This window comes from Bison bison, unplaced genomic scaffold (genome assembly GCF_000754665.1).
Source record: "Bison bison bison isolate TAMUID 2011002044 unplaced genomic scaffold, Bison_UMD1.0 scf7180017864141, whole genome shotgun sequence".
NCBI lineage: Eukaryota > Metazoa > Chordata > Mammalia > Artiodactyla > Bovidae > Bison > Bison bison.
This window is the reverse complement of record NW_011494713.1, coordinates 3,710,693-3,722,550: the sequence shown is the minus strand read 5'-3', so window position 1 is coordinate 3,722,550 and position 11,858 is coordinate 3,710,693. Positions and strand designations below refer to the sequence as shown.

Genomic DNA, 11,858 nt, shown 5'->3' with positions numbered 1-11,858 from the left:
CACCCTCCCAATTGATCCCACACTCATTAACCTGCCAGCGGGCTGCCCGCTAATTAATCCCTGGGTGGAGAAGGGGCGCAGGGTCAGAGGTTAAAGACGCTATTGAGGACCCAAAGGATAGGTGCTTCCAAGCCCAGATCTCTGCAAAGAGGACCCAAACTGAGGACTAAACCCTGGGGTTTCCCTTCCTTGAACCTGGTTCGTGAGGGTCCCTCCCTTATATCAACCCACTCACCCCTCTTCTGCATGAAGCTAAACAGGTCATCCAGAAATTCTTTCCTCTTGGGGTCTGCATCGAGCTCGTACAGCTGGGGAAAAACTGAGGTCACTTTCCAGCTCTGTATCCACCACCCCCCCCCGCACTGGGACCCCCTTCAACTCGAACCCCTGGATAAAGGACCCCAGCTGAAGGGGCAAGGTGGTTCTGAAACATAGACTTCCTGAGAGAGCATTGAGCTCTTTGCCCTGGGGGCAGGTAGGGACACTTTTTCCGCCCCCACCCCACCCCCATACATACAGACACCCTCTACTGGCTAGTAGTGCTGTGCCCTGGGCAGTTAACACCACCCACCTGGGGAGTAAGGGAAGAGAAAGCTGCAGAGGTTCTGCCTGCCTTCCAGAGCCCCAGGGAGGAAGTCAGGCTGGTGCTATGTTCTACATTGAGGAAATTGACAGATATGGCTGAGTCACTCATTCATTTGTGCTAGGGTTTCTTGCCGCTCACACGTCTGTGTGCCAGGACTGGGGATGAGGGGCGGAGAGGCCTCTAACCCATCCCTCTGGCAGGATGGATGCTCAGGAAAGCTGGATTGAAACCTAGGGCCTCTCAGCCCACATTCTGGTCTGATCTCCTTCCAGGACCAGTTTCCTCTACTTCAGAAGCTGCCACAGAGCCAATGGCTCTGGACCACCCAAGACCTGTAGGGTGAGGACTTGAAAGGCCAGGGATCCTCCCACCCCTTCTCAGTCACCTACTTCCAGTATCAGCTCTCAAATACCCCAAGGAGGGACAATCCCTAAGGTAACAGTGTCTTTTACCCAAGTAACAATCCCTGAGAAACACCGACAGGTAACACTCCATCCCCCAATAGGAACTCTCAGAGTAAAAAAATACCCATGAGTAACAAAGCCCAGAGATGCACCTTTAGCTCTACACTCCCACAAGAACTGAGCCCTAAGTCTTAAATGGATACCTGCAGATAACACGCATGCTTTCCAAGTAATAAGCCTCTGAATTACACCTAGGAGAAATAGTCACTAGAGCCACATCTCCAGAGTAACAGAACCCTGATAAACAGTCCAAGTTTTACACAAAAGCCACAGAGTCTAACCACAGATTAACACTTCGGCAAAATACCCCAAACCAACACCCTATGAGTAACACCACCAGAATAGCACACCTAGAATCAGTGCCCTGCATAACACCTTCTAATGACAGCCTAGAGTAGTGCCTTAGAATAACATCCAGATGGGTTCCCAGGGGATGAAGAGCCTCAAATTAAGGCCCTGTGAGGAAGGCCCTGTCATTCCCAGCTGCCCAGGGGCCCTTCAGTCCCACTGTGACTGTAGTGGTCATCATGGGCTGGCAACTGTCACCCCATAGGACTCAGGCCAGAAAGAGGATTTGGATGGGGAGAAGGGGACAAGAAAGAGATAAGGTGGATATCAGCTTGCCAAAGGAGTGGCAACCTCCACTCCACTTTTAAAGATGGAGGTAGGCCTCCCAGGACACCCCAACTGGTCCCTGGACTTTGACCTTGTGACTTGATGTGGAGAAGGTGGCATAGTGCTGGCACTGGAATCCCCAGTTCCCAGATTCCCCTCCCTCAGAATTTTTGAAGATTCCTACACCCCTCCCACTTGCCCTTCCAGCCTCAACAACAAGTGCCTTCAGTCTGTCGGCCTCCATTTTTCTGGGTGTCTCCTGCACCTCGTGGTGTGCACCTTCTTTCTGTCTCTCGGCATGTCTGTCTCTCCCTCCCTGTCACTGTCTCTCCCTGTCTCCCCACTGTCTCTCTCCAGGTCTCTATCTCTGTCCTTCCATCCTGCAGAGCACAGTGGGGGTGGGTGTGCTATTAATCCCCTTGCTCTGTTTTGCCCAAAAAGTAGGGAGGGGGAGGGCCTGACATTGAGAGGGTCCTACCTGCTTGAACTGCTCCTCGTAGGTCCACTCGTGGGGATGAGGTCCAGGGGGCTGGCTGGAAGGTGAGCTGCTGCCCCGGGTCCCTGGCCGGCTCTCCTCGGCTGCCTCATCTTCTGCCCCAGCTTCTTCTTCCTCCTCATCTTGGCCATCCTCTTCTTCCTCAGCTCCAACCTCCCCCAACCCCTTCTCAGGGGCCTCCAGGGTGTGGGATCCAGGAAAGGAAGGCCCTGGTGGTGCTGGTGGTGGTGGTGGTGGTGGGTGTGGAGGGGCCAATGGCCCCACCCCCTGGGCCAGCCTGGCTGCCTGCTGTCTCTGCAGGGCTTCCATGACAGCTTCCAGGCGCAGTCCCCCCACGGGTGGAGGGGCTGGCACCAGGCGGGTCCCTGAGGAAAGGGCTGCCTGTGGGGAAGGGAATGATGGGCGTTGGATCCAACCAAGGGGAGGTGGTCATGGATTCAGGGAAGCACCAGGGGGGGCATGAGGAAAAAGTCAGAAAGATCGCTTTCTCAGAAATCCACCGAGAGGTAAAAAGAGCAGGAGAGGCAGGGACCGGGCCCAGAGAGACAGAAACGGACATTGACAGAGCACAGGTAGAGACTGAGCAGATCAAAGAGGGTGACAAGGACCAAGAAACGGAGAGAAATGGAGGGGAGAGAGAGAATGACAGGGAGATGTGAGGATAGAAATGGAGATGGGACCGAGAGATGGGGAGAGACAAGAGACTGAGAGGGACCAAGGTGGAGAGAGGCAGAGATAGCAGGCAGAGACAGAGATGGGGAGAGATGAGATTAATAGAGACATCAGAGAGAGAGACTGGGAAGGTAGGAGATAGAGGAGCAAGAGAAAAAAATCAAAGACCTGAGTGACAGGCTGTCCAGGGAGAGTCACAGAGAGACAGAGGCAGACAAATAGTAAGACCAGGGTCGAGAGGGACCAGAGAAGACCGACGCAGCAGGAGACAGAGACAGAAGAAAGACATTAGACAGAGATAGGGCAAAACAGTTAATAGGCAGGAGGGCAGAGACAGGGGAGAAGACGGAGACGGGGCAGAGAGGCTGAGGACTAGAACCGAGGAGGAGCGGGAACAGAGGATCCCCGGGACAGACCCCGGGAAGGGCCCGGGGACGCCGGGGTCTCCTCGCCCGCTCCCTGGCTCCCAGCTGCCACACTCACCAGCCTGGCGCGGCCCGCTGCTCCCGTAGTCTCCACGGCGCTCCCTCCGTTCAGCCCGCCTCTCGGGCGGCCCCTGTCGCGGCTCGGTTCCCTGCGCAGGGTCCCTTGCCGTGCGCTCCTGCCGCCGCGCGCCCCTCCGGCCTCCGTGCGCTCACTCGCTGCTCTGCTGGCGGCGGCCGCGAGGGCGGGACCCGAGCGGGGCAGGGCGGGCGGGGAGGCAGGGGGAGGCCCCGGGAGGTGGGGGAGCTCTGCGGCTTCCAGCCCCCCAACAGGTGTCTCCCACCCTCCATACAGCCAGATTCGGGGAGGAGAGGGCGCTGGAGAGCTGCTAGGGATCGTGCAAAGGAGAGTGAGGCGTTCCCCATCACTGAACTCCGGTCCGGGGTCCTTCCCTGGCCGCACACGTCCGGGGTAGGGGCCCCACACCAGTCCTCCGTGCCCGGCATCCAAACACCAACATTCGTGTTCACACACCAACGCACCCTGTCCCGAGTTCAAGGCACACAGCCGCCGTGTCTCACACACTTGACTACAAGGATGCTGTGGCGCCAATGCCTAGACTGGCTGTGATCAGGAGGGGAATCACTGCAGGGTTCTGGGGTGACGGTGCAGGGCCTGGACAGAGCAGAAACTTCCCCTTGCCCTGCTTAGGTGCTGGCCCCAACTGCAGGCACGCTGCAGCTTGCACCATACTCGCACATGGTGAACTCGCTTCTGCACTCACACACTCAGAGGTCTCTGAGCTGATTGCACACCAACATCAGGGCACACATACCACCTGCAGGTACAAAGCTACACCCCATTTAGGTCTTTTGACGTTCTATTATGGAAAATGTCAACATATTCCCAAGAAAAGTGACTAGAATAATGAGCCTCTGGCACTCCTCACGAATTTCAGTGGTGATCAGATTTTGCCCATTTTTCCAGACACCCTCTACCCATGTTTGCATAACTATCTCCAACTGCTCCAGGCTCACCTCAACCCCTGGTTATCCTCCAGATGAGGAGATGCCATTCCTTAGCAGCCTGGACCCCACTCTTAAGCACCCTCATACATTCCACAGTTTCTTCCTATGCCCAAGGAAATCCGACCTACTAAAAGCACCGAGGGTCACCCAGAGGTGATGCCAAGTGCGTGAGTGAACATCATGCCTCTGTAGGAGTGATAGCTGGCATGGTTGTGAAACTCTGCTGTGTCAAACGCAGCACTCGGCACCTGACGTCATTCATACTCACTGAGGTACACTGGTGCCAGGGCCAAGATTCCTCTAGGAGGCAGAAATTCGGGGGTGAGTTTTACCTTCTTCTTCTTCCTCCACCCTCTCCCAATCAGTCTGTTCCTCTCAGGTTGCCCTGGCCTGGACCACCAACTCTTCTTACCAGGATCTTGTGATGGGTAACACCCCTGTACTCTCCCTGGCTCCAGCCTCCACCCTGTCCCCAGCTCATTTCCTGCTATGGCACGAAGTCCTTATTCTCTTTTAGCCCACCCCTGGTCACAGTAAGACTCAGTCCTGCTCATACCCTTGGATCACTCCAGTGCCCACATGCTCAGATTTCAGATCGGACAGCCAGTCAGACACCACCTCCACCAAGAAGCCTTGGTGATCCCACCACTTTCAAATCCGAAGCCCCCTTCCCCCACGGCTTTGTGTGGTGTAAGTTCTCCTAGGGCAGAGTCAAGCCCCTCTGCTGCCCCACCTCCAAGGTAATTCCTGTGCTCAGCTTGCCTGCCTCCCTCCCCACCCTCTAACTTCCCAGGCTGTTCAGAGGAGAGGAGGTGCCCGGAGAGGGATAAAGGTAAGGTTCCTATTGGAAAGGTAGGAACTGGCTTGAGAGAATTCCAGTTCTGATGGTTTGGAGATTGCTTTGGAGGGGATGGAGAGGGATAAGGGACTGGGACGCTACTCCCCAAGGAAAAGAATCAAGTGGGGCTTCAAGAATAGTGGGGCTTCCCTTGTGGCTCAGTGGTAAAGAATATGTCTGCTGTTGCAGGAGACACGGTTCGATCACTGATCCGGGAAGATCCCACATGCCACACCACAACTATTGAGCCTGTGCTCTAGAGCCTGGGAGCCACAATTCATGAGTCCGTGTGCCACAAATACTGAAGCCCGAGTGCCCAAAGCTTGTGCTACGCAACAAGAGAAGCCACTGCAATGAGACGCCCTCGCACAACAACTAGAGAGTAATCCCAGCCCACAACAACTAGAGTAATCCCAGCCCGCCACTAGAGAAAAGCCTGTGCACCAACAAAGACCACACACAGCCAAAAATAAATAAAATTATTTTTTTAAAAAAGAAGCATAGTAAATTCACCTTTGGGTCTAGGTTAGGAAGGCACAACGGGGAAGGGCAGAGGAGAAGGAATAAGCTGACTGGAACCTGGTTTCTCTTTCTCTCTCTCTGTCTGTGAAGAAGAAAGGCATCTTATACCCATATATAGCCCCCTCTGAGCCTGTACCTCACACAGACAGACAGATCTAGATCTCCATTCATCCAACACATACTTATGGAGCACCTACTTTATGTGAGGCACTGTTGGACACAGGAGTAAATATAGCAAAGTCCCTATTATAATGGAATAATTCCAGTGGGAGAAATATATAGTGTGTATAATAAGCAAAATGGAGAAAAATAAATCTGGGTTGAGGGAATAGAAAGGGAATAGTGTATTTGTTACCTATTGCTGCTGCTGCTGCTGCTAAGTCGCTTCAGTGTCCGACTCTGTGCGACCCAATGGACAGTAGCCCACCAGGCTCCCCCCTCCCTCGGAGTCTCCAGGCAAGAACACTGGAGTGGGTTGCCATTTCCTACTCCAGTGCACGAAAGTGAAAAGTGAAAGTGAAGTTGCTCAGTTGTATCCGACTCTTCTCGACCCCATGGACTGCAGCCTACCAGGCTCCTCTGTCCATGGGATTTTCCAGGAGTTACCTATTACTGTGCAACAAATTACATTCAAACTTAGCAGCTTGAAACAGCATTTATTTTTTCACAATTTGTGGATCAGGAATTCGAGAGTGGCTTAGCTGAGGGGTGCTGACTGTCTTTCATGAGGTTGTAGTCAAGATGTTGGCTGCAGTGATTTGAAGGTTTGGCTGGGACTGGAGGATCCACTTTGCTCACATGGCTGTTGGCAAGAGGCTGTTCTCCCCAGCTGGGCTGCTCCATAGGAGAGGACCTCATGTCGAGTGTCCTCCCAACCTGGCAGCTGGTTTCCCCCAGAGAGAGTAACTAGAGGGAAGAGAGCTTTTTATAACCTAGTTTTAGAAGTCACACACTGTCACTTCTGCCATATATTATTTGTTAAAAGTACATAACTAAGTCCAGCCTACACTTAAGGGGAAGGGAATTAGGCTTCACTTCTTAAAAGGAAGAGTATAAAAAATTTGCTATTTGAAAACCAACACAGAAGGGCTGATATTACCCAATGTTAAGGGAAGGACTCACTGAGCAGGAATTGAAGGAGGGGAGGAAAGGCCATCCAGATACGTAGGGAAGAGCCTTGCAGTCAGAACAGCAGGTGTAAATATCCTGAAGTGGAAGTTTGATGTGTTGGAAGAAAAGCAAGGCCACTGGTCTAGAACACAGTGGCCAAGGTGACCAGTTGGATGTTTGGTCAGAGGTAACATGGATCTTGGAGTAAGTTCTTGGAGGCAGTGAAAGGACTGGATGAGATGGGAAGCCATGGGAAATGGCTGAGCAAAGAGTGAAAGTCTGACTCTGGTTGTTGAGTCTGGCTCTGACCTTCCACAATGGATGTAAGTGTGAGGCTCAGTTAGGAGGCCATTGCAGTCATCCAGACGAGAGGTGATGATGGCTTGTACCAGGGTGGTAGCAGTGGAGGTGGCAAGGAGTGGTAAGATGCTGAATATGTTTTGAAGATAAATCTGACAGGATCTGTTGATGTCTTGAATGTAGAATGTGAGAGAATGAAAGGTATCCAAGATGACTCCAAGGTGTTTGGCCAAAGCACCTGGGTAAGTGGAGCTGCTCTTAACTGAGGCCATAAAGACTGCAGGAGGGGCAGGATTGGGAGAGAAATCAGTTTGTGTTGAACATTTTGAGATGCCAATTAGATGACCAAGTGAAGAGGTCAAGTGGAGATGAAAGTAATCAACTATCTGAATCTGGAGCTCAGAGGAGACCAAAAAGGATGCATCAAGACACATAGATGGTCCTCAAGTTCCAACCACTGTTGCAAATGGCAGGGTTTCCTTATTTTTCATGGCTGAATAATATTCCTTGTAGATATATACCACATTTTCTTTATCCATTCATTCTTTTTTTTTTTATCCATTCATTCTTGAGAGTATTATGTGAAATGAAATAATCAGATAAAGACAAATGGTATACATTCTCACTTAAATGTGGACTCTAAAAAACCCAAAAAACTGAACTCATAGAAACAGAGAACAGATTGGTGGTTGCCAGAGGTCAGGGGTAATGTGGGGGCAGGGGAGAAATGAGAGTTGTCAAAAGGTAAACTTCCAGTTATAAGATCAATAAGTCCTGGGGATGTAATGTACAGCATACTGACTATAGTCAACAATATTATATGGCATATTTGAAAGTTGCTAAGAGAGTAGATCTTGAAACCTCTCATCAAAAGAAAAAAATTATGACTGTGTGGTGATGAATGTTAACTTGTGGTAATCATTTCATAATATAGACATATATCAAATTATTACATTGTATACCTTAAAATAAAACGTTGCATATCAATTGTATCTCAGTATAACTGGTATATAGACATATAGGTAGTACTTATTTATAGTTGTCCCGTGTGGCTTGTGGGATCTGTTTCCTGACCTGGGATTGAACCCAGACCCCAGCAGTGGAAGCCTCAAGTCCTAACCACTGGATTGCTAGGGGATTCCTTAGATGGTATTTAAAGTCATGAAATGGTTGCAATCACCTCAGAGCAGTATAGACCTGGGAAGTCAGAGGTTGAGGAAATAAGCTAGATCTAGCAAAGGAGGCAAAGAAGGAAGAGTAGTGTCCTCTAAGCGACATGAACGTTTTAAGATTGTGTTAAGTTAAGAGAAGAAATAACCACTGGACTTAGCAGCAGAGATGGGGAGGAGCCTCGGAGCTTAGTCCTATGTGAAAGAAATGACACAGGGAGCTGGGGCGTCCCTAATAGATGTGGGCTCTAAGCCTAGAGGCAAAGGTGGGTTTCAGGGTGAGAGAAATTCTGAGGCTTGACTTTGCAACCTGTGACCAAACGGAGAGGCTGCAGCCAGGGCCTGGTGTGGCTGACACAGTGGTGGTGGACTCTCAGGAGGCCACCTTGCCTGGGCCTCACATGCATTGTGTGTGACCAATTTAGACTTTTGATGTTCTCAATGGTTATATATGTAGTCTTTTGTATTTTTGTTCATTAGAATGTCAAATTTTTAGAATAAGACTTTTTTTATAACCATGTTTCTTCCATTTTAAATATATTAGAGTGCTAAGAAATGAGGCATGAGCCTTGCTTAACCTCAGAGCAAGGTAGGAGGGTGAGGCAAGTGCAGGGCCTGTGGGAGTGTTCACTTCAGACACCTCTCTGATCTCACCCTAGTCCCAGCCCTCACTACCTCAGACATCACCAGACAGTGTGCCTGCTGCCCACTCCTGGGAGCCTCCACTGAAGTAAGGGGTCCTGGAAAAAGCAGACTGGAGAGGAGAACTCTTGCTCTGGGTGGAGGTGAACATGCTACCCTGGAAACCTAGTACAAAGCAGATGGAGAATGACGCTGCCTTACAGCTCAAAAGTGGCTGCACACTGCCACCCAGTGATCATTCAGAGTAGGAATCCCAGGACTGTTCCCAGAACAGCACTAGCAGAGGGAAGACCAAGACACCAAGAGGAAGACACACACCTCAGTTAGCCTTGAATTTCTTGAACTGTGGCATTCAACCTTGGTGGAGAGAAACTTATTAAACATGCTGATCTCAAGGCCTCAACCCAGAACTGATCTCTGGGGATTGGGCATAATAATCTATAGAGTCAATGAGCCTGCGGGTGATTCCTGGGAACACTGAAGTATTGAGTAAAAAGCCGCTGTCATAAACTGAATCACACAGTGAGGGAGAGACCTTCTTGAGGCCTCCAGGAGTTAGAGGTTTTCCTGCTGCTCAGACACAAAAAGAAATGAAATTGTTCAATAGGTCTTTATTAACAGAGATAGACAGATGGACAGAGAATGCAGCAAGGGCAGTGTCCAGAAGCTGTGATGGGTGTGTGCGCAGAAAAGGCTTTCTCTAGGCCATCGACGGCCCCTTGAACCTGGGCCCACCTGTCCAGGTACTAGTCCCAGCAGTGGGCCCTGGGCTGAGGCCAGCTTCCCCATCATACCCTGGAGGGAGGTGTGACCTCAGCATTTTCCATTCTCCTGGTTCTCCAGAGGGTAGGGGACAGACCATGAAGGTACTTGCATAGCAGGGGAACAAAAAGGGGTAAGGCATATGGTGAGGATGGGAAATGAAGGGGAAGGGAATCATAGCTGCAGGTGAAGGGAGCCTCCAAAGGCAGCCCCTCTTCTCCCCCATCCCCCCTAATCAATGGCTGCTGGGCTGAAGGGTCAGACCCAGGCAGTTTGAAATAGCCACCCCCATCCCTAACTCCAGAGCTCTGACTAGGGGCAGAGAGGTTCTGGAGAGGCCTGAGTTAATCTTGTGGGATGTGTGTTGGAACATGACTGGCTCCCTTGGTACATGTGGGGCTCCCTCTCTGGATGGGTGTGAATGCTGCCGTACACACAGATTCAGTATCTGAATGTGTGTCTCATGTGTTTCCATGACTCTCTATGTTTGGTTGTATAAGCATGTATGTCCCTGCTCATACATCAGGAACTCAGTATCTGCATGTGGTATGTTCTTGTCTGTTCACATGGGCTCCAGCAAGTGGATGTGTGCGGGCCTGCCCGCTCCTGTCCATCCACAGGTCCTCCTTCAGGCCTGGCTGGTCAGGCGTCCTGGCCGAAGAGGTAGGTGGTGAGTTCCAGCCGGAGGCCCCGGGCATAGGCTCGAAGAGTGTAGAAGAGGGTGAGGAAGTCCTGGGTGCTGAAGACAGTGTCAGCCAGTGCGAAGCCCAGGGTAGAGGGGATGACACCCCGGCCATACTCCACCATCCATGTGTTTGGCCCCCACTCCACAGCCGTTGCCTCACCAGGCCCGTGCACCACTGTCTCCCCTGGTGGGACAGGGAGCAACCACATGAGGAGCGGGGCCCTGCCCTTCCCTTCCACGGCCACCCTCACCCCTGGCCTATAGGCTCTCTAGGGGTAGGGAATGGACAGGCAGCTTCAGGAAAGGAAAAGCTTTACCTCAATGGTTTGGTTGGGTAAGGGGCTAAGGTGGCCACTCCTGAACTTTCCTTTGTGGCATCACCTGGCTCATGTCCTCTAGTGGGGAAGTCTCACTTGGCCCCGCACCACTGTCTGGGAGCCATGGAAGTCTGCATTCCCAAGCCTCACTCATGTCAAGAAGAAGTTTAGCTAAACTTGGGCTGGGCCTATTAGATAGGGTGAGATGAATATGAAACTTGCTAGGCTTTCTGAGAAATGTAGCTATTCAATTACAATGTCTGCCACACTTTTTTTTTTTTGCTGTGCTGTGCAGTATGCAGGATCTTAGTTCCCCGACTAGGGATCTGACCCGTGCCCCCCTACACTGGGAGTGCAGTCATAACCACTGGACTGTCAGGGAAATCCCATGCCTGGCATGCTTGTAACATTCAACACCAAAGTTACTTAGCAGTCCAAACGCTTCATTATACAAAAAAACTGTCTGCCTTGTCTTTGGGGCATGACAGCATTTTTGATTACCCAACTGACTCCAGTAACTGCTGGGAATACTGGATGATTAAAAACCAGACATGGTTAACAGGAAGTTATGTTTCCACTTGGACAGGGGAAAAGTCACAGAAACCCTCAACACTGCCTCACCAACCACCTGTGGCTTACCTGGAGGGCAAAGGAACGAGGTGGAGGGCCCCTCAATGCACCCCCTTTTCCATGGCATGGCTCCTTTCCCCAACTACAGGCACCCAAGAATGAAAAGACCCACCTCTCTGACAAAGTCACCCAACCCACCTGGGTAGAAGACCTCACTTTTAGTAGTACCCTCTCTCCACTGGTGGAAGGTGCCAGAGATGATGGTATCCGAGATCTCAGCCCAGTAGCGCCCTGAGGAACAATCAAATGGACACTGAATACCAGGGTATCCGTAGCATCCTACGGCTTGGCCAAACGGCAGAAAGGAGGGCATGGGCCTTTGTACAGCCCCAGTCTCCCAGTTCGGCCCGCCGCCAGCACTGACCCGAGTGGCCGCTAGAGCCCAGAGCGGTGCCGAAGAGCAGCACGTACTCGGACAGGGAGGCGTGCAGAAGGCACATGGCGCCCATCCAGCCTCCCGCGTTCACGAACACCCACTGCAGGTCCTCGTCGGGCAGCACGTGGCCCGGGTGCAGCCGCCGCAGCTCCACGATCAGCCGAGAGAAGGCCAGCTCGTGGTCCAGCCCTGGCGGGGGTAGAGGAACAACAGAGTCAGGGCC

At 51.7% G+C, this 11,858-nt stretch overlaps 2 protein-coding genes across 2 annotated transcripts in view; both read right to left on the bottom strand.

Annotated features, from left to right (window-relative positions):
- Positions 1 to 2,470, bottom strand: part of ARID3C (AT rich interactive domain 3C (BRIGHT-like)) — a 6,681-nt gene extending 4,211 nt beyond the window's left edge. The window contains 2 exon segments of the mRNA XM_010840175.1: positions 173 to 308; positions 2,144 to 2,470. Of these exon segments, the coding sequence (XP_010838477.1) occupies positions 173 to 308; positions 2,144 to 2,470 (463 nt within the window).
- Positions 2,471 to 9,459: 6,989 nt separating this feature from the next.
- SIGMAR1 (sigma non-opioid intracellular receptor 1) overlaps positions 9,460 to 11,858 on the bottom strand; it is a 2,867-nt gene continuing 468 nt past the window's right edge. The window contains exons 2-4 of the mRNA XM_010840094.1: positions 11,624 to 11,824; positions 11,398 to 11,490; positions 9,460 to 10,496 (exon numbers count right to left, since the gene is read on the bottom strand). Of these exons, the coding sequence (XP_010838396.1) occupies positions 10,270 to 10,496; positions 11,398 to 11,490; positions 11,624 to 11,824 (521 nt within the window). The 3' untranslated portion in view covers positions 9,460 to 10,269. The remainder of the gene's footprint in view (positions 10,497 to 11,397; positions 11,491 to 11,623; positions 11,825 to 11,858) is intronic.